The sequence below is a fragment of the Syngnathus typhle genome, linkage group LG19, assembly GCF_033458585.1.
Source record: "Syngnathus typhle isolate RoL2023-S1 ecotype Sweden linkage group LG19, RoL_Styp_1.0, whole genome shotgun sequence".
In the NCBI taxonomy this organism is placed as follows: domain Eukaryota; kingdom Metazoa; phylum Chordata; class Actinopteri; order Syngnathiformes; family Syngnathidae; genus Syngnathus; species Syngnathus typhle.
In genome coordinates this window covers 956,285-980,812 of record NC_083756.1, presented here as the reverse complement: position 1 = coordinate 980,812, position 24,528 = coordinate 956,285, and the positions used below count along the sequence as shown (strand labels likewise).

General features: G+C 43.3%; 1 protein-coding gene across 1 annotated transcript; it reads right to left on the bottom strand.

Annotated features, from left to right (window-relative positions):
- Window positions 1–11,164: 11,164 nt before the first annotated feature.
- Window positions 11,165–14,948, bottom strand: pi15a (peptidase inhibitor 15a). Its single transcript, XM_061265815.1, has 6 exons — window positions 14,813–14,948; window positions 14,421–14,722; window positions 13,715–13,833; window positions 13,274–13,406; window positions 13,095–13,210; window positions 11,165–12,392 (listed from the first exon to the last, which is right to left on the bottom strand). Exons 2-6 carry the CDS (start codon window positions 14,679–14,681, stop codon window positions 12,257–12,259), a joined length of 765 nt encoding a protein of 254 aa, XP_061121799.1. The 5' UTR covers window positions 14,682–14,722; window positions 14,813–14,948; the 3' UTR covers window positions 11,165–12,256.
- Window positions 14,949–24,528: the final 9,580 nt, after the last annotated feature.

Genomic DNA, 24,528 nt, shown 5'->3' with positions numbered 1-24,528 from the left:
TCCGGCATGCTGCTGCCTCTGGCCCCGCCCCCTCCAGCCCACTGCCAAAATGACTAGAGCACTATTTGCTTTCCCTTCAGTTTGTCCTATATTAGCATTTATTTCTGACAGAAAAGTGCAACATTTTGTAGTTGAATTTTTATTATATTTAAAAAAAAAGATATCTTCATTGATTTTTAATGTATTTTTTACCCTTTCTTATTTTATTAATTTATTTTGTGTGTGGTGGTTCACTTTCCTAACTAGGATGCATTCAGGTTGAAAGAGCATTTTTAGTTTCAATTCCTCCCATTGCTGAGTTTGTCAAGAAATGTTAATACTAACCAGAGCTTTGCCGTCTTGGTGGGGCAGGGCACTGAGAGTGGTCCATTTTCTCCTAAATCAGTGGTTCTTAACCTTTTTCCTTGTTCGCACCCCATTCAATTCACCAACCAGTTCTCGCACCCCTAACCCTAAATAGTTATTATAATAATAATTGGTTTACTTTACAGCTATAAGGCTTAATTAGCATTATCCCTAATCCCAATTAACACAATGACTTCTTGATTTCCAGAATTTTTCACTTTTTTCGGTTACCCGACCATTATTCTCGAAAAATTGTAAATTTCCCCCAGGGTATCTTTGCACCCCCTAGGAAGCATTCTCGCCACTGTCGCCACATAAGAACCACTGTCCTAAATGTTCACAGGTGACCTCTCTCGAGGGGGGGATTAAAACACAAACCAGATCTCTGTTAATTCCAAAGGCCCAACCTGTCGTCAGCGCCCCCCCCCCCCCTTCAAGAGCGAATTCCAGTAACATAATGGAAACAGGCACGTTTTGTCTTTTGTCACGTGGAACCTTTTGTCAATTCCACCGAGGTGCATCATTAGCTCAAATGAACAGATCATCTTTAATCTCATGCATGCAGCCTTTGATAAATCCCCCACATTTCCTCCCTCCTCTTTTGAACCTCACGAACCCTTCAGAAAGAATCGTTCGTGCCAGACACAACAACTTCAACAGCACTTTTGTTTGGCATGCCTTATCTGCTCCAGCATCTGCTCTGTATATTTACAGCATTATTATGCTTTGGGTTGGACTGAGGTCAGAGCTCCTTAGAACAGCATCGGGGTGAGTGTGAGAGAAAAAGGACATCAAGGTCATCTTCCTGATGAGTCAGTATCAGCAGGGGTAGTTATCGCAGATGCACACAGTATGCCATACTGAGAATGGCTTAGTTGCCTCTGCCCCCTTGTGGTGAAAATATGTAATTGCATAGTCCAACGCAGAGAGACTAGTGATAATCGCAGGAGTATTTTTATTCATTATCCTATTTGGGCACTCTTTCTAGGCGGCTCGGTGGGGCACTGGGAAGCACTCAAAATTGCCCATAGGTGTGAGTGCGAGTGGTTGTTCGTCCCTGTGTGCCCTGCAATTGACTGGCAACCAGTTCAGGGTGTCCCCCGCCTACTGCCTGATGGGATAGGCTCCAGCACACCCGCGATCCTCGTGGGGACTAAGCGGTTCAGAAAATAGATGGATGGATGGGCATTCTTTGTCCTCACAAATCACCAAGCTGGTAAACCGTGTAGCCCATTACGGGTTTTGATAGAAAATTCTGTAGTAGTTACCAGGGCTGTGGACTCGGTCGGATTTTTGTACCGAGTCCGAGCCCGGCCTCTTGACCACGAGTCCGAGTCCGGCTGTCCATTTTTTCTGTTAATTCATGTGACTGCTTAGTCTTTATTCAAGGCTAATTTAGATCAAAATCTAAATAATTACAACAGTTTTGTGATGGCTTTGTCTTTATTAAACATATAAACAAAATACAATAAACAGATACTTTCAAGTTTCAATTCAACGACTTGAATTTGTTCTTAGGAACAAAATCGCCTCAACCAAGTCAGCCTTCATCGCGCCGCGCTGATCAGACATGATAAATTGAGCCCGGAAAACAGGCGCTCTACGCTGACTTGGCTGATTGGCATTGCTGTTAGTGTCCGAGTCGCTGCCTTGAGGCCGGACGGATAAGGATCAGCTGTAACAAATGGGCTCTATTTCATTCGACCAAGAGCCAACATTGCCCCAATTTCTTCATCTATGTCAGTTGGCGAGGTGGCGGCCGACAAACGCTGGCGGCGCTCAATGCTGTCAAGTTCTTTTTCAAACTCATCCTCCTCCGTCGATGTGGAGCCATCAACCTCGGCCTCCATCGACGGCCCCTCCAGGTGCTGGTGGGTACGAGACCGGATTCGCCTCACAACAGCACGGAGGCCATTCTTGGGGCGCTCCATCTGCTCTTCGCTGAGGAGAATGCGGTAACGCGCATCGACGAAGACGGCTGCCAGAAAAAAATCATTGTCGAAGAGCTTGTCCTCTCGTTGCTCCATTGAATTGGCGATTGGTGAAGCCAGAGGGGGCTGCTTGCGCAACGCTGCCTTCAAGGCCGACCACTCCTTGAGAAAGCTGCCGGGGGTTTGAGGCCGACTGGAGCTTGACCGTAACATCGTATGGCATCTTGAGGATCGTGGCCAAGGTCTCAAGCTTCTTCCATTCTGACTCGTTAAGGAGAAGTTCCGGAGAAGCAGCCGCCAAGTCATGGACATGCTCTCGTAGATGAAGGAGCCGTTTTGTCATGAGGTGCTTCCCCAACGGGTGGGCACATCGACGACAGGGAGAAGACCTGGGGGTCCGCAGTCTCTTCACCACGAGTCGGACTTTATCCAGTAGTTTCATGACATGCTCCGCCTTCAATCCGTCACGAATTGCCAGTTGCAGCGTGTGAATAGCACAGCGCATGTGATGAATCAATCGAAAATCGGCATCCTGAATCCCAGCGAACTTCTCAAGCTGGACCTCGTCGTCCAGATTGACGCCCCCCTCGTCCTCATCCATTTCATTTTCAGTATCATCAGCATCTTCGTCGTCCTCATTGATGAGCTTTGCTCATGGTCGCTGTGTTATCGACGACAATGGAGAGGACATGCAGGTCGAAATCCTTGATGACACCGTTGATGACATTCTTGACCGCCTCACTGTCATGCCCCCCGTCGGTGTCCTTGATGGCAAGAGTCTTGATTTTAATCTCCCCGTCGCGGAAGTACTGGACGTTGATGCCCATGTAGTTCCGCATGAGCCTGGTGGCGGCGCCTGCCTTGATGAATACGCATTCCTGGCTCAGCTCCGACTTGATTTCCTCCTTCAACTTGTCGGCCTCAGCCACCACCATGTGGTGGCGGATCTGATCTCTGTCTAGGCTGACAGAGAGCTGATTAGCAGCAGGCCCTAGCAGTGTCCGCATAGCCGACTGCTGGAATGTGACTAGCGAGAGGCCATCATGAACAATCAGAGAAATGTCCGCCTTTTGAAACTCCTCACGGTCCATCTTGTATTGGATCGTCTTGCACGTCACTTTCGCTGTCACAAACCTGAGAAAAGTAATAATAATGTATCTGCAATTTTCGTTTTGAGTTTTGATCGATACATTTTTCATCATTTGTAAAAATGTAAAAAAACATTTCAGACTATACTTACTTCATCATCGATGTCTGAGCCATCTGCGATGGACCAGGCGTCGCTGTCGTTTTCGGCTTTTTGTTCTCCTCTTCCACCTTTGGACAGATTTGAGTTTGAATTTATGAATTTTTGTTATGTTCGACTATAGTAATCTCAACACAGTATTATACCGGAAATCAATTTTAATCCACTTATCAAAAGCTTACCTTTGCGAATGCCTCTGGGTGCTTCCTCTTGAGATGGCGCTTCAGGTTGGCCTGCTGATTTGCGCCAGCAGAACCCATAGATAACCAAGCATTACATGTATCGTTTACGATGCACACGGCCTTCTCTTCTTGCACATCAAAATACGTCCACACATGACTCTTTCTGGATGCCATGATTATCCGAGGGACAAAATAGCTAATTATGTATGTAGAACGAACGCAACTGCTTTCACACTGGCTGGTTCGGCTTATATAGGATATAGGATCCCTTGCTGAGAGCGCGGACGTAAAAGTGAGGCGACGTTCCAATTGGATGTCGGATCGCTAACATTTTCCCTGCCTGTTGGAATAATTTAAGTAAAGCCTTGTCATTTACATGTTATGACTTTCCTGTTATTTAAATTCTTCCTCTTTAGTGACTGAGGTGTCTTTTGTTACCTGTCAGCCATATGTCTCCAAGTCTTTACTGTCCTTTTGTTATGTGTGTGTGTTTTTGTTCCTGTAAGAGGCCTTCACCAACAATGAGCAGAGCATATTTGCATAGGTGAAGTGCTGATTTGGTTCATAGATTGTTGTTGGTCAGAACTGTTTTTCTTTGTCAAGCGTTATATACAGTTTGAGGTAGTTGCGTACAAGTTATCCCATATTTACTCAATGTTTGTTTAAGTGTTTAGGACAAGTTACTTATTGTTATTGTGTGTTAATTTACTAAGTAGATAAAGTCTAGCAAAGGTTTAGTTGCATTGTTCCACAGGAAAGCGGCAATTCAAGTTATCTGATCTCACTCGCGGACGAGTCAGCCAACAATGGGAGACGAACAGCTAGTTGAGTGCTAATTTACAACACACTACATTCTTTAGCTAATCAGCGTTGCTACAGACACAATTTCCCCTCCCTTTAGTGTAGCAATGCCTCTGTAACCAGGGCAACCAAAACATTAAATAACCGTAGCAGGGCTGTGGACAGGCATTCCTACGCGCATTTTCAGCAGCATGATGAAAATAAAATTGAACGTATTTTTTTATTGTCGGACTCGGTGGACTCGGTCAAAATCAGCACCGAGTCCGGCAAAAATGACCGAGTCCGACCGAGTCCGAGTCCCCGAGTCCGAGTCCACAGCCCTGGTAGTTACATTATACCAGTAGAGAGCGATGTTGGCCATTCAGTATGTCAAACTGCGTAGACCTCAGAGCACCGCTGGGTGTCACTGTTTTTCAGAACATGAGGCTGTGAGAAATATACGTACCGTTTTTTTCCGTGTATAATGCGCAAAATTTATCTAATTTATCGTCCTAAAATCTGGGGTGCGCATTATACATGGGTACAATTTTTTTAATTTTTTTTATTTATTTAATTTTTTATTTTTTTTTTAAGAAAATCATGGTACAACAAAACCAACAACAGGACTGACCGACAAAGTCGTGGAACAAAAAGACAGGGTGACATTACCAAAGACAGGAACAGAAACCAAACAGACATCATGACACTAACACATGCAATGATCCGACGGTGAGCGACTTAAATACAAAACACGTTACATTGATTGAGGTGACACAGGAAGGGAGGGGCGAAGCGAACAGAAACTATGGCAACCTAGACACATAGCAAAACTGGGGACGAGACATGACAAATCTCCCTCGAAATAAAACTTGAAATCACCTTTCTTCTTGTTTGTTGTCGATCGCGCATCGCATTAAGCCATCCTGCCCAACACAGTCAGTAAAATTCATAATTGACGACACATCGTTTGATGCGATGGTGCAATCCTTGATGGTGTGTTATTGGCAAATATTGTTTGTTTTTTAATCTCCATCATGGACCGGACGTCATACGGAGGCAGTATCACGGATGCGCAAGACACGTCAGCTATATAAAGAGCGAGAGTTGTTTTCTTCCTATTAGTTTCAATTCACAGTTTAATTAGCAGTTTCAATCAGCAAATAACAAAATGCGTATTACAGGTAATATTTTATTTCACAACACTTTGCCTTGTTCCTTTCGTCTCTGCTGTTCACTTAAAACACGCTCCATACGAACGCAATGCTCTCGTATCAGACGCTTGCTCGATCACCTGCTCGTTTGCTGTCACAATGTACCCTACACAAATCCGAAACATTTGTTACGGCTCCGAGTCACGACAAGGGGCAAGTTTTGGTTTCCAAGGGTGTTTTTATTCCTCTTCAACTTCTCTCCCATACAGAGCCGCCTTTTTCACATGTCCGCACGCCTTTTTCACATGTCCGCACTGATCGCGGTGGTGCCTTTACGGGCAGTCGGAGAAATTAACGCCAACAGAAAAAAGATACATCCAGCCTAGTTAAGACCATACCAAAGACTATAAAAATGGGACCCATTGCCTCCCTGCGTGTGTGACGATCATTGGGACTTAAAAAAACAAACACAAAAAAAAAAAAAGGTGGGTGCGTGGGTACAGGCTTTTTTCCAGCATCACCATGCCATTTTTAGGGTGCGTATTATACATGGGGGCGCATTATACACGGAAAAAACGGTACTTTAAATTGCAAAAGCGAGACTGAGGCGTTAAGGTTTTTTTTCCATCAAAGTTTCAATTAACTTGTTGACCAAATTGAAGAAAAAAAACTGCAGAACGGAAGCTTGGCAGACTAAGGCCTGGAGTTTTGATTTAGAAACATTTACTTGTATGTGTGCGTCACTTGCCCACACTTTCCTGAAAGTTAGGGCGGTATGTCATAACCAAACAAGGTTGACGGACAAAAATAGACACCTGAGACCCTGCAAGTGATTTGTGTACGTGAAGAATTTAATTTGTTTACGCTAGTCAGGGGCATCCTTCTTTAAAAGCAGCGCGAGTGCAAAATAAGGTGCACCCAACATTGGCCGCTCTGCTCGGAGAGATTTACAGTCGCAAAAGGGCTTTAACCAGCTCAGTGGCCTAGTGGTAGAGTGTCCGAGACTGGAAGGTTGTGGGTTCAAACCCCGGCCGGGTCATACCAAAGACTATAAAAATGAGACCCATTGCCTCCCTGCTTGGCACTCAGCATTAAGGGTTGAATTGGGGGGTTAGATCGCCAAATGATTCCCGAGCGTGGCACCGCTGCTGCTCATTGCTCCCCTCTCCCCCAGGGGATGCATCAAAATCACACGGGGATGGGTTAAATGCAGGGGACAAATTTCACCACACCCAGATGTGTGTGTGACGATCATTGGGACTTTAACTTTTACGTTTTTTAACTTTAAGGTGGTTGTGCCAACGTTGGAGGAGGTTACCAAAACATGCTCCAAGTGGCTGACATCAAGCTCTGGGAAGTACACATGTCAACACCATCATGCGAATGCACGCACATTGGGACATAAAGTACGGAACATGCGATGGCTCTCTGTGTAGCACGTCGAGTAGAAAAGGTCAACGTTATTACTCCGTGGAAATTGAGTGGTCTCTAGATTGTGCTTGTACAGCTGTATTTTTTTTTAAAAAAAAGACTGTTGTAAGTGTGCCCATTGAATCCTGATTATGCCTACATGACCAAGCCATCCATCTTTTGTTTGGCTCCAAACACACAGGACCTTTCCAACGCAATCGAGGCGATTCCTCATAATCTCCTGTTTGCTCGATTCCAGGCATTGTTCAAATGCAGGAAATGGATTCAAGCCTTCATATGATGCAAAGGTTTGCTGCATCAACCCGCACGGCTGTGTATTACATTCCCATCTGTTGTTTGTCCACCTGGGCTCACACGTGTTTATTAGGGGTGTAAATTGCGGGTTTTGTCACGATATTTGCCGATATCTTAAAGCCTGCTGTGATTCATTCACGATACATCACGATATAGTGCTCTACAATCGATATAGAACCATATCCTGATTTATAACAATGCATACGCAAAATCAACAAGGTACTGCAAACTCTTTATTTAGGAAATTACTAAATACTTAATTTAATTTAGTATTGTAGTATACAAAGTGCTTATTTTAACACTGAACTTTATCAAATTCCTATATTTCTTCTCATATAAGTAAAGAAAGATGAATATTCTTTCTTTTTTTTGTAATACCATTAACTTTAAAGTGGATTACTGAACTATTTAATTACAAAACAAAAATAAGTTCTTTATAATGAATGTAGTAAACATTACACGTTAGCCAAAACAAATCTGGAGCTGAACCCGCTCAAGACCGTGGAGATGACAGTGGATTTCAGGAGAGACCCTTCACCACTTTTACCCCTCACTATCTGCAGTAATACTATTCTCTCTACAGACACCTTCAGGTTCCTGGGAACCACAATCTCTCGGGACCTGAAATGGACCGGCCACAGACCCTTCTCACCCAGGTTGCAGTCCGTTTGAACTACTCCACTCCGGACGGCGTTATAGAGCTCAGTACGCCAAAACCAGCAGACACAGAGACAGCTTCTTCCCCCAGGCTGTTGCTCTGATGAACTCACACCACTCATAGAGTCTCAGAGTCATTACTGTGCAATAACATCCTGCTCTTCACACCTTTTTGAATTTGTCTACACTTTTTGCCATTATTCACACGTCCTGAGTGTTGTTAGTCACCTAAATGTTGAACAGAGGGTGTGTTTTTACCGAAGTCAAATTCCTTGTTTGGCACGCTCAAACATGGCGAATAAAAAACTTTTGAATCTTGAATCTTGACCTTGACCAAGGACAGCAGGGACGCAAGAAGCCTTTGGCAGGGCATTCAGACCATCACGGACTACAAGCATGCGCCGCAGAGCTGTGAAGGCGACGTCCGTCTGCTCAATGACCTTAACCGCTTCTTTGCTCGCTTCGATGCTCAGAACAGCACTTGTCCGCTGAAGGCCACTCCCCCTTCACACGAGCTGCCCCTGTGCCTCTCCGCCGACAGCGTGAGGAGAGTGCTTGCCGCTATCAACATCCGTAAGGCGGTGGGCCCTGACAACATTCCGGGTCGAGCGCTGAAGGACTGCGCTGGTGAGCTGACGGGTGTCTTCACGGACATCTTTAACACTTCCCTGCAGCAGGCCATCGTCCCGTCGTGTTTCAAAGCTGCCACCATCGTACCTGTGCCGAAGAAACCTGCTCCATCCTGCTTCAATGACTCCCGCCCCGTGGCACTTACGCCCATCATCATGAAGTGCTTTGAGCGGCTTGTCATGGAGCACATCCGATCCGTTCTCCCCCCCACCATTGACCCCTTCCAGTTTGCGTACTGAGCCAAACGGTCCTCTGAGGATGCCATCTGCTCTGCCCTCCACTCGGCCCTCACCCACCTGGAGAGAAGGGACTCGTATGTGAGATTGCTGTTTGTGGACTTCAGTTCTGCCTTCAACACCATTGTGCCACAACGTCTCATCAGCAAACTTTACAAGCTGGGCCTCAGTACCTTCCTCTGCAACTAGCTACTGGACTTCCTCTGTCTGAAGCCACAGGTGGTACGTGTTGGCGACAAAATCTCCGCCAGCATCACGCTGAGCACAGGGGCCCCCCAAGGCTGCGTGCTCAGTCCGCTGCTCTTCACCCTCCTGACGCATGACTGCACTGCAACCTACAGCGACAACCGCATAGTGAAGTTTGCTGATGACACGACTCTGGTGGGTCTCATCACCAAGGGAGACGAGACTCAATACAGGCTGGAGGTTGACCTTCTGACCACGTCCTCTCCAGCTGTATTGCTGTTTGGGGTGGCGGCTGCACTGAGTACGACTTGAAGGCCCTGCAGCGCATAGTGAACACGGCTGGTAAGATTATTGGTGTTTCACTCCCCTCCTTGAAAGACATTTACACCTCCCATCTCACCCGCAAGGCGACCACGATTGTGAGTGATGTGAGTCACCCCGCTCACTCTTTGTTTGATCTTCTGCCCTCTGGGAAGAGGTACAGGAGCCTGCGCTCCCGCACCACCAGACTCTCCAACAGCTTCATACTCCAGGCTGTTAGGATCCTGAACTCGCTCCCCCTTTCTGCGTAGCGTCCTGTACTTTGCGCTATGCTTACTGTCTGCTGTATGCACACTGGCTCAGTTTTGCTCCTCTTATTTATTGGGTTATTTGTTTATTATTTATTCATCACTCATATTATTTAATTATTATTTATTATTTATTGTTTGTGCCTTCTTGTTTTTATTTCGTGTCGTCTACTTGTATGTCTATCGTGTACTATGTCTCGTCACCGTGGGATAGAGGAAACGGGATTCCGGTTTCTTTGTGTGTCTTGACATATGAAGGGATTGACAATAAAGCTGACTTTGACTTTTGACTTGATATGTTCTAATCCAAATGCAAAAAAAAAAACATTCTCTAGCAATACCAGAGAACTATACACTAACTTCTCGGACACTAGCCATAGCACCAGCCCAGGAGCCGCGTAGTTGTCGGCTCCCCTTTCGCGTGCCTGCTCTGCTCACAACACAACATGCCGCGCACTGCTCCCGGAAAGAGGAAGCAAGCAACAATGAACTGGATTTCAAAATAAAGTCGCATCTAATGTCCGAGGTCAAAAACGGGCGATATAGATTGATGTTTACGTTTAGCATCGATGCCAACAAATCGTAGAGCATTATATCGATGTGTATCGATGAATCGTTACACCCCTAGTGTTTATCTAATGAATAAAACATTTGGCCCAGTTTGTTTGTTTGTTTGATAGTCTGCAGACATCAGGGCCAAGTTTTAGACGGACCCAGACATACCTTGCGGTCCCAAACGGGGCAGATGAAGAAGGGGGGGAAGCAGAAACATCTGCAAAAAATATTAAATCATCTTTACACATTGAAACAAGGCAGTTATTATTTTCCTTGTCATTGTCTTCAAGTCTACTTAAAATGATGACGCATTCAAGATTTTTTTTTTTCTTGCTTTGTGTGCCTATGAGGTTTTTTGCGGCTTCAGTCTGCTCCCTTTCCTTACTCTGCTTCGAGCACAAAGCTTACACTGGACAAACTCAGACAAGAGGCTTAGTTGAAACCTGATCGGGTTTCCCCTTTGACCCCCCCCACACACACACACCTCACATGCAGAATGTTGGACTATTCGTTCAGGGCGCAATTTAAAATCCCCTGTAGGAAAGAGTGGAAAATGAATTTATCCGCTCCAGACTCAAGTTGTGAATGAGCAATTTTTTAAAAAGTTGTTTATTCCTACTCCCCGTTGAAGTTTATTGTTAAACTAAACAACCAAAGCTAAGGAGTTGTGTGTTTTTTAAAATAACCACGTCGTAGCCGGTAAATCAGCTAGCTTAATGCTAATGATGGTAAATGCTATAGAGTGCTAATGAATGGCATCAATATAACGGGGACACATTTGAACACAAACAGTGGAGCAGCACATGTAGATAGATAATTCAACTGTAATCTTGAAACTTAAAATTTTGTTTTTTTTAAGCACATTTTTTCCAACATGTTAGCATTGAGTTGTCCAGTGTGAATTGTTGCGTACCAAGCCTCTAGCCTTTCATTTTAAATCCCTTTTTACTGTTATTAACACACATTTAAACCAATTTTTAAACCATTTTATTAACAATTTCAAAGCAAGAGAGCAGTTCATTACATAAAGAGCCTGGAGTCAGTGCGGAATGTTTCCTGTTTTGTTATAGTTACAGCAATACCCCCTTGTTTTTGACTTGATCAGTTAAATGTGTTCTTTACATTTGAAAAGAAATATTGTACTAGTGCTTCATAGCTAACGAACTGCATACTGTTACTTCTCTCGCTATAAGTACAATCCTTTCATAAAACAATACAAAAAAATGAATACCATTTAAAAGTAAATATAAAAATGAATAACTTACACATTAATTGTATTTTAAAGATAATCAAGATAACATGATTATGTACACAAACTAAAAAAAAAAAATTGGATATTTTGGACATTTACAAACAATGAAGGTGCACTTTAGTGTTTTGCTCCAAAACTGCTTCACAAAGACAACAGTGGATCTTTCCAATATCGAAACAAAATGGATATTAAATATTCCAATATACAATACAACACATTATCAAACCGATAAAGGGTCTGATATGTTGTGCTTTAGAAACATCGTTTCTAAACATTAGAGTGAAAAGTAATCTGGAAATTCCTTAACTGGGAGATACATTTGAACTTGTAAGTGCACTTTTACCAATTCCTCACCGGCCCAAAATAGACGCCCGACGAGGACACGGGTGGTGTTGCCACGCTGGCCTTTGAAGTTACATCCCAACATTCCGACAAAAACAAGAGCACACAACACGAAGGTGTGATGCCCTTATAGCAGCAACATAGCGAGCGCACATGAGCAGTTATCGTCATGTAGGGGCCTTGAATGCTACATTGTTCAAAAGTACATAGCACCGCATGTGAATGTGTGTTTTAAGGACCCATCTCCATATAAATGACAAAAAATAAATCCAGGCAGGTACCAAAAAAAAAAAGTCTTGTAAAGCGAAATTAATTTACAGTTCATGTACACATCGTTAAAATTGTCTGCTGCCTTCAATTGCGTCTGTGTCTTTAAATACGCCATATATACAAAATAGACTGGTCCATGTGCAAATCTTTCCACCTTTCGATGAGAATGGTGTCTCTGTGGTAGTGTGGCTGGCCTTGTTTATTTGAACCAGTGCAGGTAGTTTGTCTTCAGAGCAGGGAAACACATGTTGTTGCTGCACGAACCGCCGTAGCTGGGGGGGCAGGCGGAGCAGGGGACCCCGACTTTGTAGGGAGCCTCTCCAATCCAGTTGCCCCTACAAGACACAACATTGTGAAAAGAGCCTGAAAAAAAAGTGGGCCTCAACATAGATACAGATGCAGAAATTGGGAACTTTTTGTTTTTTGTTAGGTTCAGTTCGTTTGGATTGGTTAGCTAGATTATTTACAGTATCTATCAAAGTGTTTTTTGCTCTATTTATTCTTACCATTTTAGGGCAAATTGAGATCTTAAGTACTGTTGTGAACACAATAAATTAAAAAAATAAAACTGTCCTTTGTTTTCAAAATGCGTAATCTCCCGGCTCTAAATCCACATTATCGCAGTTGGATACCGTTGTAGCGCGTCCAATGTAAAACAGGCAAATTGCAGCTGAGGCTAAGGCAGACTTAAGTGATGAATAGAGTTAATCCGTGATAAAAGATAGGTCATGTCGACTCTCGCATGTCAAACAGATAGATCATCATTGGGCAGCATGCCTTACATATATCTCAAACCAATGCGATTAGATTAGATTAAAACCTTACCTATAAATCCAAATTGGCTTTAATTCTTGGAATTCCCCCACCCCCCTTTTAATTTTTTTTCTTCTTCTCACGAACTCTTACTTGTAGCTGTTCACAGACTCCGAGTCCCCCCACACAGCGACACGAGTGGCATTTCACAGGTCGGCACTGAGCGGCCCGACTCCAATCCCGTCAGGTTAACAAGTTCATCGGTATGTAGCAACATGACTTACTTTGGTGAGTAGTTGCAGACTAAATACGTCGCCCGTTTCCACACGGAACCCCAAACGTTCATATTGTGGCACGTGTGAACGGCACAGCCCACTTTGTTGGATGTGGCCCAAACCATCTACAAAACAGACAGAGTAATGGTCATTTAAGGTTCTTTATGTTCTTCTTTTTCTTCTCCTACCTGGGTATAATGGGTGCACATGGGGCCGTAGCATCTGAGGGGGCAGCGGGGGGTGCAGTCGCGGGGGTAAGGAAAGGAATAATCTTTGACCTCGTCGTACCACGGCTTCACCAGCTGAAGAATGGAGCGATACCTGTGAGTAGAAGACCGTCACAACCTCACGCTTGGGTATCAAACATTGGCCTTGGTGAGTGACCTTGCACGAGGAAAGTCAAGAGAGACTGGCCACATGGGTCAAGCTTGAAAACATGGCTTGTGTTTATTTGAGGGGGTCACACGAGCATTCCCTCGGCAGCCTCCGGGTCACCGTTCAAGGGCAAGAAAAAGGAAAGGGGGGGGCGTGCAAAGCAACGACCGTGACCGCATGGCAGCATCGTCCCTGCTGAGAGCGCTGCAGCAGATGTCGCTCGGGGAGGATGAAAGGGTTCAGAGTTCACCTACCGTCCCGTCCTGACGGAGAGGTTCTGACCCAGAAACCTAAGGAGATGAGACGGGCCGTGCTCCCACATGCAGGCGTGGGCCCAGCTCTCAGCTGACTTGGCCAAAGTATCATCCCACACCTGGACACACACGCATGGAAAGCATTACACACAAGTCAGGTCAAATAAAAACACAAGATCCGCGCCGTTCAGCACTCGGATGTGAGATAAGGCATCCATCAAAACGGTTGCATAAGAGAAGTGATCCGACTGGCAGCCGTTGTGCAACTGCGAGAGACCTTTTTCTCTTTCCCAGTGCTGAAGGGAAATTGCCAATATTGAGCCTCTCATCCAATGATGACTTTAAGATGAATATGACAACAAGAGAGTAGCAGCACTTTTTAGAGTAAGAAACCATGTTTGAAGAAAAAAAAGATCCATTTTCAATTGTTAAAAAATGTTGTTAGTAAGATACTGATAACTATAAAATATAGAAAAAAGATTCTTAGATTTTTTTTAATTTAGGGTCAAATAAAATGGCATGGAATAAATAATTTGAATCTAAACTTATTTACTGTCATCATAGCATCAAATATTAATTGCTATTTTACATTACAACAACCCATTTTACTTTTTGCTTTAAATGTCCGTTCGTGACAAGTCACTCATACTAAAAAATGGCATTTATCTTTCCCCCCTGCAAGTCAACTCCATCATCTCCGACTCACCATGTATTCCATGTTCGACGCCGGGGGGAACACATTGCCCCTCACTTTGTTATGGTAATCAAGAATAGCCACCATATCGGTCTGACTAATGTAACGCTTCCTCCTGCTTTTAGAAGAGCCGCCGTCCGTCCCGGCGTGTATGTTGCTGAAATTGGCCGCGCGCAAAGCGGAGGAGGGCGCAGCGGTGACGGTGGCTGTCAGTGCATTTGCTCCATAATGCACGAACAGCAAGATGAACGCAAGAAAGTGTGCAAGCTGCATGTTTGCTCTTGCTATAGATATCCTTCGCGTCGCAATTGGATCTGCAATGAGAGTGTAAAAAAAATTAGCTCAGCGCAATGTTTATATAGCTGTTCATTACATTGTAATAGCGCAATAAATGATTGGCTTACCTTTCTCGTGCAGCCCTACCAAATGAGCGGAAAGGAAGAGCTAAAGTTGTGTTTGCGCGTAGTTTGTGAAGTTTTGCAAACTATAAGAAGTCTTCGGGAGGAGATGATCTCGACGGGTTTATATATAGTCTAGCCAGTGGACGATGCAGGAAGTGCACGAGGAGGAAGAGGACCCCCCCCCCCCCCTCCTCCTCACGGTCACCTGAAATGCAGCATCATCCGTAGACTTTAATCATCAGATCTTAATACGTAAGAATTATGTATTTATTTATTTATTTATTTATTTATTTATTTATTTATTTATTTGCATTGCACCAGAAGGTCAGAGGTAGCTCTTCAATGCAAAGTTCAGCTTTTTTTCTCCTTTAGAATCAATCTTTTAATAAATGCATAGAAATAGAATATGTATGTATAGGTACAAAACTAATGCTGTTAATTTTCCTCATTTCTACTTTATTCCCATAGGTGTCAATAAAAAGCTCGGTGTATTACTTTTTAATGTTGGATCCCATATGGATTGTGCAGATGTCATTTTCCCAAAATGGATGGAGCAACTTGCATTGTACTTTTTGACTAGTGTTTAGTAGCTGACACTTGTTCGTAGTGCAGCTGAAGTTGGGTGGGTTTTCCAGGGCAAGATGCCGAGAACAAGGAATAACACTTGTGTCGGTCATCATTTTCATTGGCAGCTGCTAAACGCATTAAAGCAACGTGACGCAGGAAGAAATTTCCTCCTCGACCCCCACCCCTCCAGCTCCTTTTTTTCTCCTCCTCTGCTCTCTTTCCCTCCATAATTCTGTTCGGATAAGAGTGATGAACTTTTCAGGTGCAGAAATATTACTCCATACAGTTGTGTCTCAGCTCCCACTGTCATGGATCGGATGGAGCAGGGCGAGCAAATGCAGTTTGGACCAGGGTTTATTCAGCAAAACAAACTAGTAGACTTGGCAAACTGACATGACTTAATGAAATAACAAAGACTAACCGACAGTGACGCGAAACAAAGGACGTGAAGACATTAAAACAACAGGAACCAAACGCCATCAAGACAACAACAAGACATGCAATGATCCGACGGGTCGTGAGGGGCAGACAGGACATATATACACAACAGGTAACAAGAGGCAGGTGAGAATAATCAAACTAATCATGGGCACACAGGAGGGGAGGGGCGAGCACACAGACAGAAACCGTGACAACAGACACATAGTGGAACGGCTAGGGACGAGACGTGACACCCGCCTGCCACACTGTTGGACTTCCTTAGGTCAGAGCATTTATTACATTTGAGCTTCTGTCTTCAATGCTCATAGCAGATTTGTATCTCTGAGATTATAACTTTGTGCACTCCACTGACCGTAATTCACAACCAATCCAAAAATGATAATAACCTTGCTCTGGTGGAATTTTAAATTAATCTTATTGTTAATTCTTTACAACTAGTGACATAATACGACAGCGGTCAGACATTGCGTCTGTACAAGTTGTTTCGGAATGACAGCCGAGCCAAGATATAACTGGGTTCAAAGGTCACTAGCGTCTTTGTGGGTACAAAATATTAGAGACACCTCACAGTACGACGCATGCAGTACTGTTAAATTTATGCGTCATCAATACTTAACATCCTTTTTATAGAGGAATCTCCGTCTGTATTTTGGTTACACTGCATTATTGCATCTGTAAAGTATTTGGAGTAATACTCACACGTTATCAATATTTTCATCCACTGACCGTAATCTGATCTCTATTACCGTTTTTTTCCGTGTATAGTGCGCAATATTTTACTAATTTATTGTCCTAAAATCTGGGGTGCGTATTATACATGGGTACAAAGAAAAAAAAAAATTTTTTTTTTTTTTTTTTAATTTATTTATTTATTTTTTTTTTTTTTAAATAAAGTCATGGTACAACAAAACCAACAACAGGACTGACCGACAAAGTCGTGGAACAAAAAGACAGGGTGACATTACCAAAGACAGGAACAGAATGACAGTAACACATGCAATGATCCAACGGTGAGCGAGGGGCAGACAGGACTTAAATACAAAACACGTTACATCAATTGAGGTGACACAGGAAGAGCGGGGTGACACGAACAGAAACTATGGCAACCTAGACACATAGCAAAACTGGGGACGAGACATGACAAATCTCCCCCGAAATAAAACTCACCTTTCTTCTTGTTTGTTGTCAATCGCGCATCGCATTCAGCCATCCTGCCCAACACACTTAGTAAAATTCATAATTGACGACACATCGTTTGATGCGATGGTGCAATCCTCGATGGTGTGTTATTGTCAAATATTGTTTGTTTTTTAATCTCCATCGCGGACCGGACGTCATACGGAGGCCGCCATTACAGATGCGCAGAACGGTTGCGCAAGACACGTCAGCTATATAAAGAGCGAGAGTTCAGTTCTCCACCTATTAGTTTCAATTCACAGTTTAATTAGCAGTTTCAATCAGCAAATAACAAAATGCGTATTACAGGTAATATTTTATTTCACAACACTTTGCCTTGTTCCTTTCGTCTCTGCTGTTCATTTCAAACACGCTCCATACGACCGCAATGCTCTTGTATCAGACGCTCGCTCGATCACCTGCTAGTTTGCCGTCTGTCACAATGTACCCTACACAAATCCGAAACATTTGTTGCGGCTCCGAGTCACGACGAGGGGCAAGTTTTGGTTTCCAAGGTTGTTTTTATTCCTCTTCAACGTATCTCCCATACAGAGCCGCCTCATTCCCCTGCGCACGGAGCGCGGTGGTGCGTTTAGGGGCAGTCGGAGAAATCAACGCCAACAAAAAAAATGACATCCAGCCTAGTTAAGACCATACCAAAGACTTTAAAAATGGGACCCATTGCCTCCCTGCGTGTGTGACGATCTTTGGGACTTAAAAAAAAAAAAAAAAAAAAAATTAAAAAAATTCATAAAAATTGGGTGCGTATTATACATGGGTACAAGCTTTTTTCCAGCATCAGCATGCCATTGTTAGGGGTGCGTACTATACATGGGGGCGCACTATACACGGAAAAAAACGGTATAACTCGTGTTACTAGATTAATGTAATGTGTATTTTAGACACAGGCTGGGGACAAAAGAAATGAATGGAAATTCAAGGTACACTTTCTCTCATCCCCCCCCCCCACCCCACACACACACGCATACACACACACACACACACACACCTACACGCGCACACACGCACGCACACACACCTCTTCAAAGCCCCAGATGATGTTCCTCCCTATCCAATTGCTGGCCCACGCATCAAGTGAACCCGATGATTTTGGCTCTTTGTCAGCAGAATAATTAGGGCATATACCGCTTTGTTTTGAGAAACTTTTTTTTCCCCATGCATCTGCTCTCCCCGTTATGAAGGCCTCTCAACGTCCAGTTTTTATGGCAATGTGCAAGTCAAAACGCTAAAGTGATGTAAATCCCACTAATACCCACGGAAGGGAAAATGTGACTCGTTTGACCGTTGAATTCAAGTAACTACTGTAAATCTCGTCAGTTGTCTATTCCAGCGGCAATCAAAGCGCGCATATTTGGCAAAAAAACCTGCCCTCCACCCACAGTTATTGCTACTTTGCTGGCATCAACAGCAGCACATGGTAAAGCCACAAGGGCTCTGCATGTGGATACAAAATACAACAAATGTGACTCAATAGTATTTTAGTGTGCTTTTTTTCTTCTTTTAATGGAATATGGTTCATTTTGGAGACGTGGTTGGGTTGGATGTCTTCATGAGTTGATTTTTCTTGGCTATGGGGGAAAAACATGAGTAGTTTACATTGGCGACAGGTCACTTAACTTGAAGCCGCCTTCCATCTAAAGCTGCTGAATAATGAGTCAGTAGAACATCACAATACTTATAGAAAATGCTTTATTGGCTCTCTCGAGACTTTGTTGACTACAAAGTTTCAACTTCATCCAATAAGTTTAGGTGAGAGCTTTTGCTCCACCCTTGTCCAAAGAAAAATAAGCAGAGTCGATTAATTCAATAAATCGGATCAAAGTGTGCCCTCGTTGGATTTCGCTTGGATTCAAAATTAAATTTCTGCTCTGTTTTGACTGCATACACGGCAGTGATTATACAATATCGATGATACGCTGAACAGTACAGAATCATCACCGTGTATAACCCCCCTCTGGCGCCGCTAGTTGGGGGGGCCACAAGGGCACTGCCTCCCCCTAAAAAAAAAAATGCTCGAAGCTCCCAGGTGTCGCAATTTTTTTTCAATATTTCTACACATCCCTTGTAGGGAATATATGATAAGTCTTCATCGGCATTAATAGTTTATTTGGGTTTGTAAACATTTTTTTAACATTTATTTTATTAGGCAGGCTAAAGGCTACTGCTCCAAATGTGTTGAAAGGGAGTAACAATAGTATCAGTTGTGTTATTGTACGTGGTTTTCTGGCAGGTAGCTCCTTGATATGGCCCTAATAGGCTCTCAGCGGACATAAAATAATCCCACATAATAATTTGCTAACAGTGAATGGTACACTTCTCCAGATGTCACCGCTGCACTCTGAACGCATTTTCTGTGAATAGGAGCATTCCTCCGTGATTCCTGCACCTCGCGAAAGCTCTTTCTAAGTGCCAACTAAGCAAGGATCAAATCTTCTTACGTCCACTTAGGCAACAATGACTGGAGTTTTTCTTTCACTTTGTGATAATGTCCACACGTTAAGGCATAATTGGAAAAAGTCTTCAGTAGTCACAACTGTGGAGCGATTGCTTGTCCAGATTATCTAAATTATTTTATTATTATTATTATTATATATTATTATTTTAATTATTTTTTTTTAGTGTTTTTGCAATACAGACATACAGGACTGTCTCAGAAAATTAGAATATTGTGAGAAAGTTCTTTATTTTCTGTAACACAATTAAAAAAACAAAAATGTCATACAATCTGGATTCATAACAAATCAACTGAAATATTGCAAGCCTTTTATTATTTTAATACTGCTGATTATGGTTTACATCTTAAGAAAACTCAAATATCCTATCTCAAAATATTAGAATATCATGAAAAAGTATACTAGTAGGGTATTCAACTAATCACTTGAATGGTCTAATTAACTCGAAACACCTGCAAGGGTTTCCTGAGCCTTCAAAAACATTTAGCTTGGTTCAGTAAACTAAATGACAAGTATGGGGAAGACTGTTGATCTGACTGCTGTCCAGAGGACCATTATTGACACCCTCCATCAGGAGGGTAAGACACAAAAAGAAATTTCTCAAAGAGCAAGCTGTTCACAGAGTGCAGTTTCAAAGCACATCCACAAAAAGTCTGTTGGAAGGGGGAAATGTGGCAGGAAACGCTGCAAAACGAAGAGAGATGACCGCCGCCTTGTGAAGAAGAGTCGCTTCTAGAATTTGGGGGAGCTTCGAAAACAGTGGACTGAAGCTGGAGTCCAAAAGCCACTGTTCACAGACGTGTCCGGGAAATGGGCTGCAATAGCCGTATTCCCATGGTCATGCCAATTCTGAAATCAAGACAACGGAAGAAGTGTCTGACTTGGGCTATGGAAAAGAAGCACTGGATAGCCCCAGAGTGGTCCAAAGTCCTGTTTTCAGACGAAAATCCAAGTTGCTTGAAATCCAGTGTGAAGTTTCCACAGTCAGCGATGGTTTAGGGAGCCATGTTAGCTGCTGGTGTTGGTCCACGGTGCTTCATCAAGTCCAGAGTAAATGCATCTGTGTACCAAGAGATTTTAGAGCACTACATGCTTCCGTCTGCTGAAAAGCTCTATGATTTCATTTTCCAAAATAATCAGGCACCCGCCCACAGTGCCAAAACCACCAGTAAATGGTGTACTGACCATGGCATTACTGTCCTCGATTGGCCTGCAAATTCCCCTGACCGAACCCCATAGAGAATTTGTGGGGTATTGTGAAGAAGAAGCTGAAAGACACCAGACCCAACTATGCAAGCTGCTATTGAAGCATCCTGGGCATCCATAACAACTCAGCAATCCCACAGGCTGATTGCCTCCATGCCACGCCGCATTGATGCAGTAATCCGTGCAAAAGGATTCCCAACAAAGGGCTGAGTGCATTAATGGACATTTTCAAACGTTTGATTTTGTTTTGCTGTTTTAAATCTTTTTTTTTTACCTGGTCTGAGGAAATATTCTAATTCTTTGAGATAGGATCTTTGAGTTTTCTTAAACTGTAAACCATAATCAGCAATATTAAAATAATAAAAGGCTTGCAATATTTCAGTTGATTTGTAATGAATCCAAAATGTATGACATTTTTGTTTTTTTAATTGCATTACAGAAAATAAAGAACTTTACCACAATATTCTAATTTTCTGAGACAGTCCTGTATATAAAAACCTGTAAATGCATTTGGAAACCTCCATAATGGTTGTTTAAGTTTTGGCAGCCTGCTCCTCAGTCTCAGGTGATAGTTTTTGGTACCTGCTGTCATAGAGGTATGCCATAAAACATCTCGGCTCTAACTTTAGCTTCACACCTTTTTTTTTCGTAATGTTTGTCTGTCTCACTCGCAACTGACATCTGAACTCTGAGAAATGCCTGTGTTTGACCACAAGCCCGCCTCAGTACCAGCTTACAAGGCCGGAGCATCAAAATGTCTTATAGATGGGTGAATGTGTGGAGGGGGTGAGCAATGGAATGTAACATGTCAAAAATAGAAACCCAAACTAAGCGACATTTTTCTGAGGAGACGCCGCCCTCCCCCATCCTCCGTCCCCAACCAAGCATACACATACCCACACCTCCCTTGCTCGCAAATTTGACATGAGGCGTAGTATAAATCTGCGCAGGGGCAAGCTAGACTAAGTTCTGGTATATTTGCAGACCTGAACATTCAGGGCACTTTGCGCCGTTGTGGGTGTGAGCACAGCCGATTTGTTTCACCACCAATTACGGCGAAAGCTACACTAAAAGTCCTTGACATGATTGGCATGAGTACTGTGGCAGGTTCAGGCACGAAAAGTTTTGCAAGCAGAGCTCAATGGGTCGATAATATAAAGTTGGCTAGGGAGATCACTTTTTTTTTTCACGGTTTAGAGTTAATGCGTATGAAAGAGCAATCCTCGCATTTCCCTTTGTCTTTGCTATGACATCACCGGGCCTATTTTTCTTGGCAACGTCTTATCAGAACCATTTAAGCCTTATTGGGCTCTATGTTGTCTGCAAGTGATGGATTTAAAGTTACAATGAAGCACAAGTCCCCGCGGATTGCTGGAAATTACAATTTGGCCGCATGTCTTCGGCATTCCCGCCAGTGGATTTTACGTTTCCCAGCTCCTCCAAAGTGTGTCACACATGACCGGCCAAAGATTCATATTTTGTTCAATAACAATCAATTAGTGGGCCTCAACCGACTTGGTTTTTACATGGACGACTCGAAGCACATTGTTACCATCAACAAATGTGGCTTTTATGAGTAAAGCTCGCTTGTTTATGCTCTGGAAAGGAGGGGAGCTGGCGTGTTTAGCCATGCGCCCCCTTTTTCTTCATGGGTCTGGAATCCGCTGCAGTAGGTGGCATCGCCTGTAAGAATTTACAAGCAAGGCTCTTCTGGTTCAATGCAAACATACCAAGTATTATGGCGCAAATAAGAAAGAGGCCATGTTCCATCCTGAGGTTTAATTCACCGATCACGCAAGGGAGGAAATACCGTTTTTTTCCATGTATAATGCGCCCCCATGTATAATATGCACCCTAAAAATGGCATGTCAATGCTGGAAAAAAGCCTGTACCCATGTATAATACGCACCCCAATTTTTTTATTATTTTTTTAAGTCCCAATGATCGTCACACACGCATCTGGATGTGGTGAAATGTGCCCTCTGCATTTGACCCATCCCCGTGTGATTTTGATCCATCCCCTGGGGGAGAGGGGAGCAGTGAGCAGCAGCGGCGCCGCGCTCGGGAATCATTTGGTGATCTAATCCCCCAATTCCAACCCTTAATGCTGAGTGCCAATCAGGAAGGCAATGGGTCCCATTTTTATACTCTTTGGTATGACCCAGCCGGGGTTTGAACCCACAACCTTCCAGTCTCGGACACTCTACCACTAGGCCACTGAGCTGGTTAAAGCCCTTTTGCGACTGTAAATCTCTCCGAGCAGAGCGGCCAATGTTGGGTGCACCTTTTTTTGCACTCGCGCTGCTTTTAAAGAAGGATGCCCCTGACTAGCGTAAACAAATTAAATTCTTTAATAAGTCTTTGGTATGGTCTTAACACGGCTGGATGTATTTTTTTTGTTGGCGTTGATTTTTCCGACTGCCCATAAAGGCACCACCGCGATCAGTTAGGTTCCAATGAAAAGTGCGGACTAGTGAAAAAGGCGGCTCTGTATGGGAGAGAAGTTGAAGAGGAATAAAAACACCCTTGGAAACCAAAACTTGCCCCTTGTCGTGACTTGGGGCCGCAACAAATGTTTCGGATTTGTGTAGGGTACATTGTGACAGCAAACGAGCAGGTGATCGAGCAAGCGTCTGATACGAGAGCATTGCGTTCGTATGGAGCGTGTTTGAAGTGAACAGCAGAGACGAAAGGAACAAGGCAAAGTGTTGTGAAATAAAATATTACCTGTAATACGCATTTTGTTATTTGCTGATTGCATTAAACTATCACATTCATTGTCAGTCAAGAAGAGAAGAGGACTATTCCCATAGTGCGCATGCGCAGTGATACTGCCTCCGTATGTCGTCCAGTCCGCGATGGAGATTAAAAAACAATCAATATTTGACAATAACACAGGTTTCTGTTCCTGTTCTTTGGTAATATCACCCTGTCTTTTTGTTCCACGTCTTTGTCGGTCAGTCCTGTTGTTGGTTTTGTTAGAGAGTTATGTTAGTTTACCAAGTCTGTGTTTTGAGTTCCTCCAATGAACCCTGGTCCAAGCTGCACTTGGTCGCCCTGCACCTTTCCACATTCCATCCGTGACAAGATTTTCTTCAAAAATTGTTGTACTGTGATTTTCTTCAAAAGTTATTATTATTATATTTTTTTAAATTGTACCCATGTATAATGCGCACCCCAGATTTTATGACTTTTAAATTGACAATTTAAATTTTGCGCATTATACATGGAAAAAAACGGTAGTCGTTTTTTAATGAAATTATTGCAAGAGGATATTTATACAAGAAGAAATATATATTTTTGTTACTGATTTACTCCAATGCAATTTATTCCTCATATTCATGCGATTGTGTTTATCTTTCTTAAATGTAAAGGACTGGAAGCAAAATATCAAGTTTAACCAGGCCAATAATGAGCACCATTCAAAACAAGACATCACTCCGGGAATGTTTTGTAATCCCATCCTGCCAAATCTTTTCCCATAGTAAACCTTCTACTTGTGTCAGTAAAACGTTTACCCCGTGGCCAGTGGCGTAGCCAGGAATCTTTCCAGTAGCGGCGCGCGCCCACAGGAAATAAAATCAAACATCACCCACGCCGTTCGCTGATTGCTAAAACAACATCCGGGTCCGGGAAGCAAACGGTGAATGGATAACATCGCGCACATAGAATAGCGCAAGCATATTCGCGCAAGACTGAAAGATAAAAACGGCATGAGAATGAAGATTCGAAAAAGCTCAATTTTTTTCAACCGGGGCGCAGCGAGTCCTAACCGGACATTTTTTTGTTTTGTCTATTTCTTACTTTTTCTTGGCCACGGGTTTCAACAGTTTTTTTAAAAATATATATATGTAT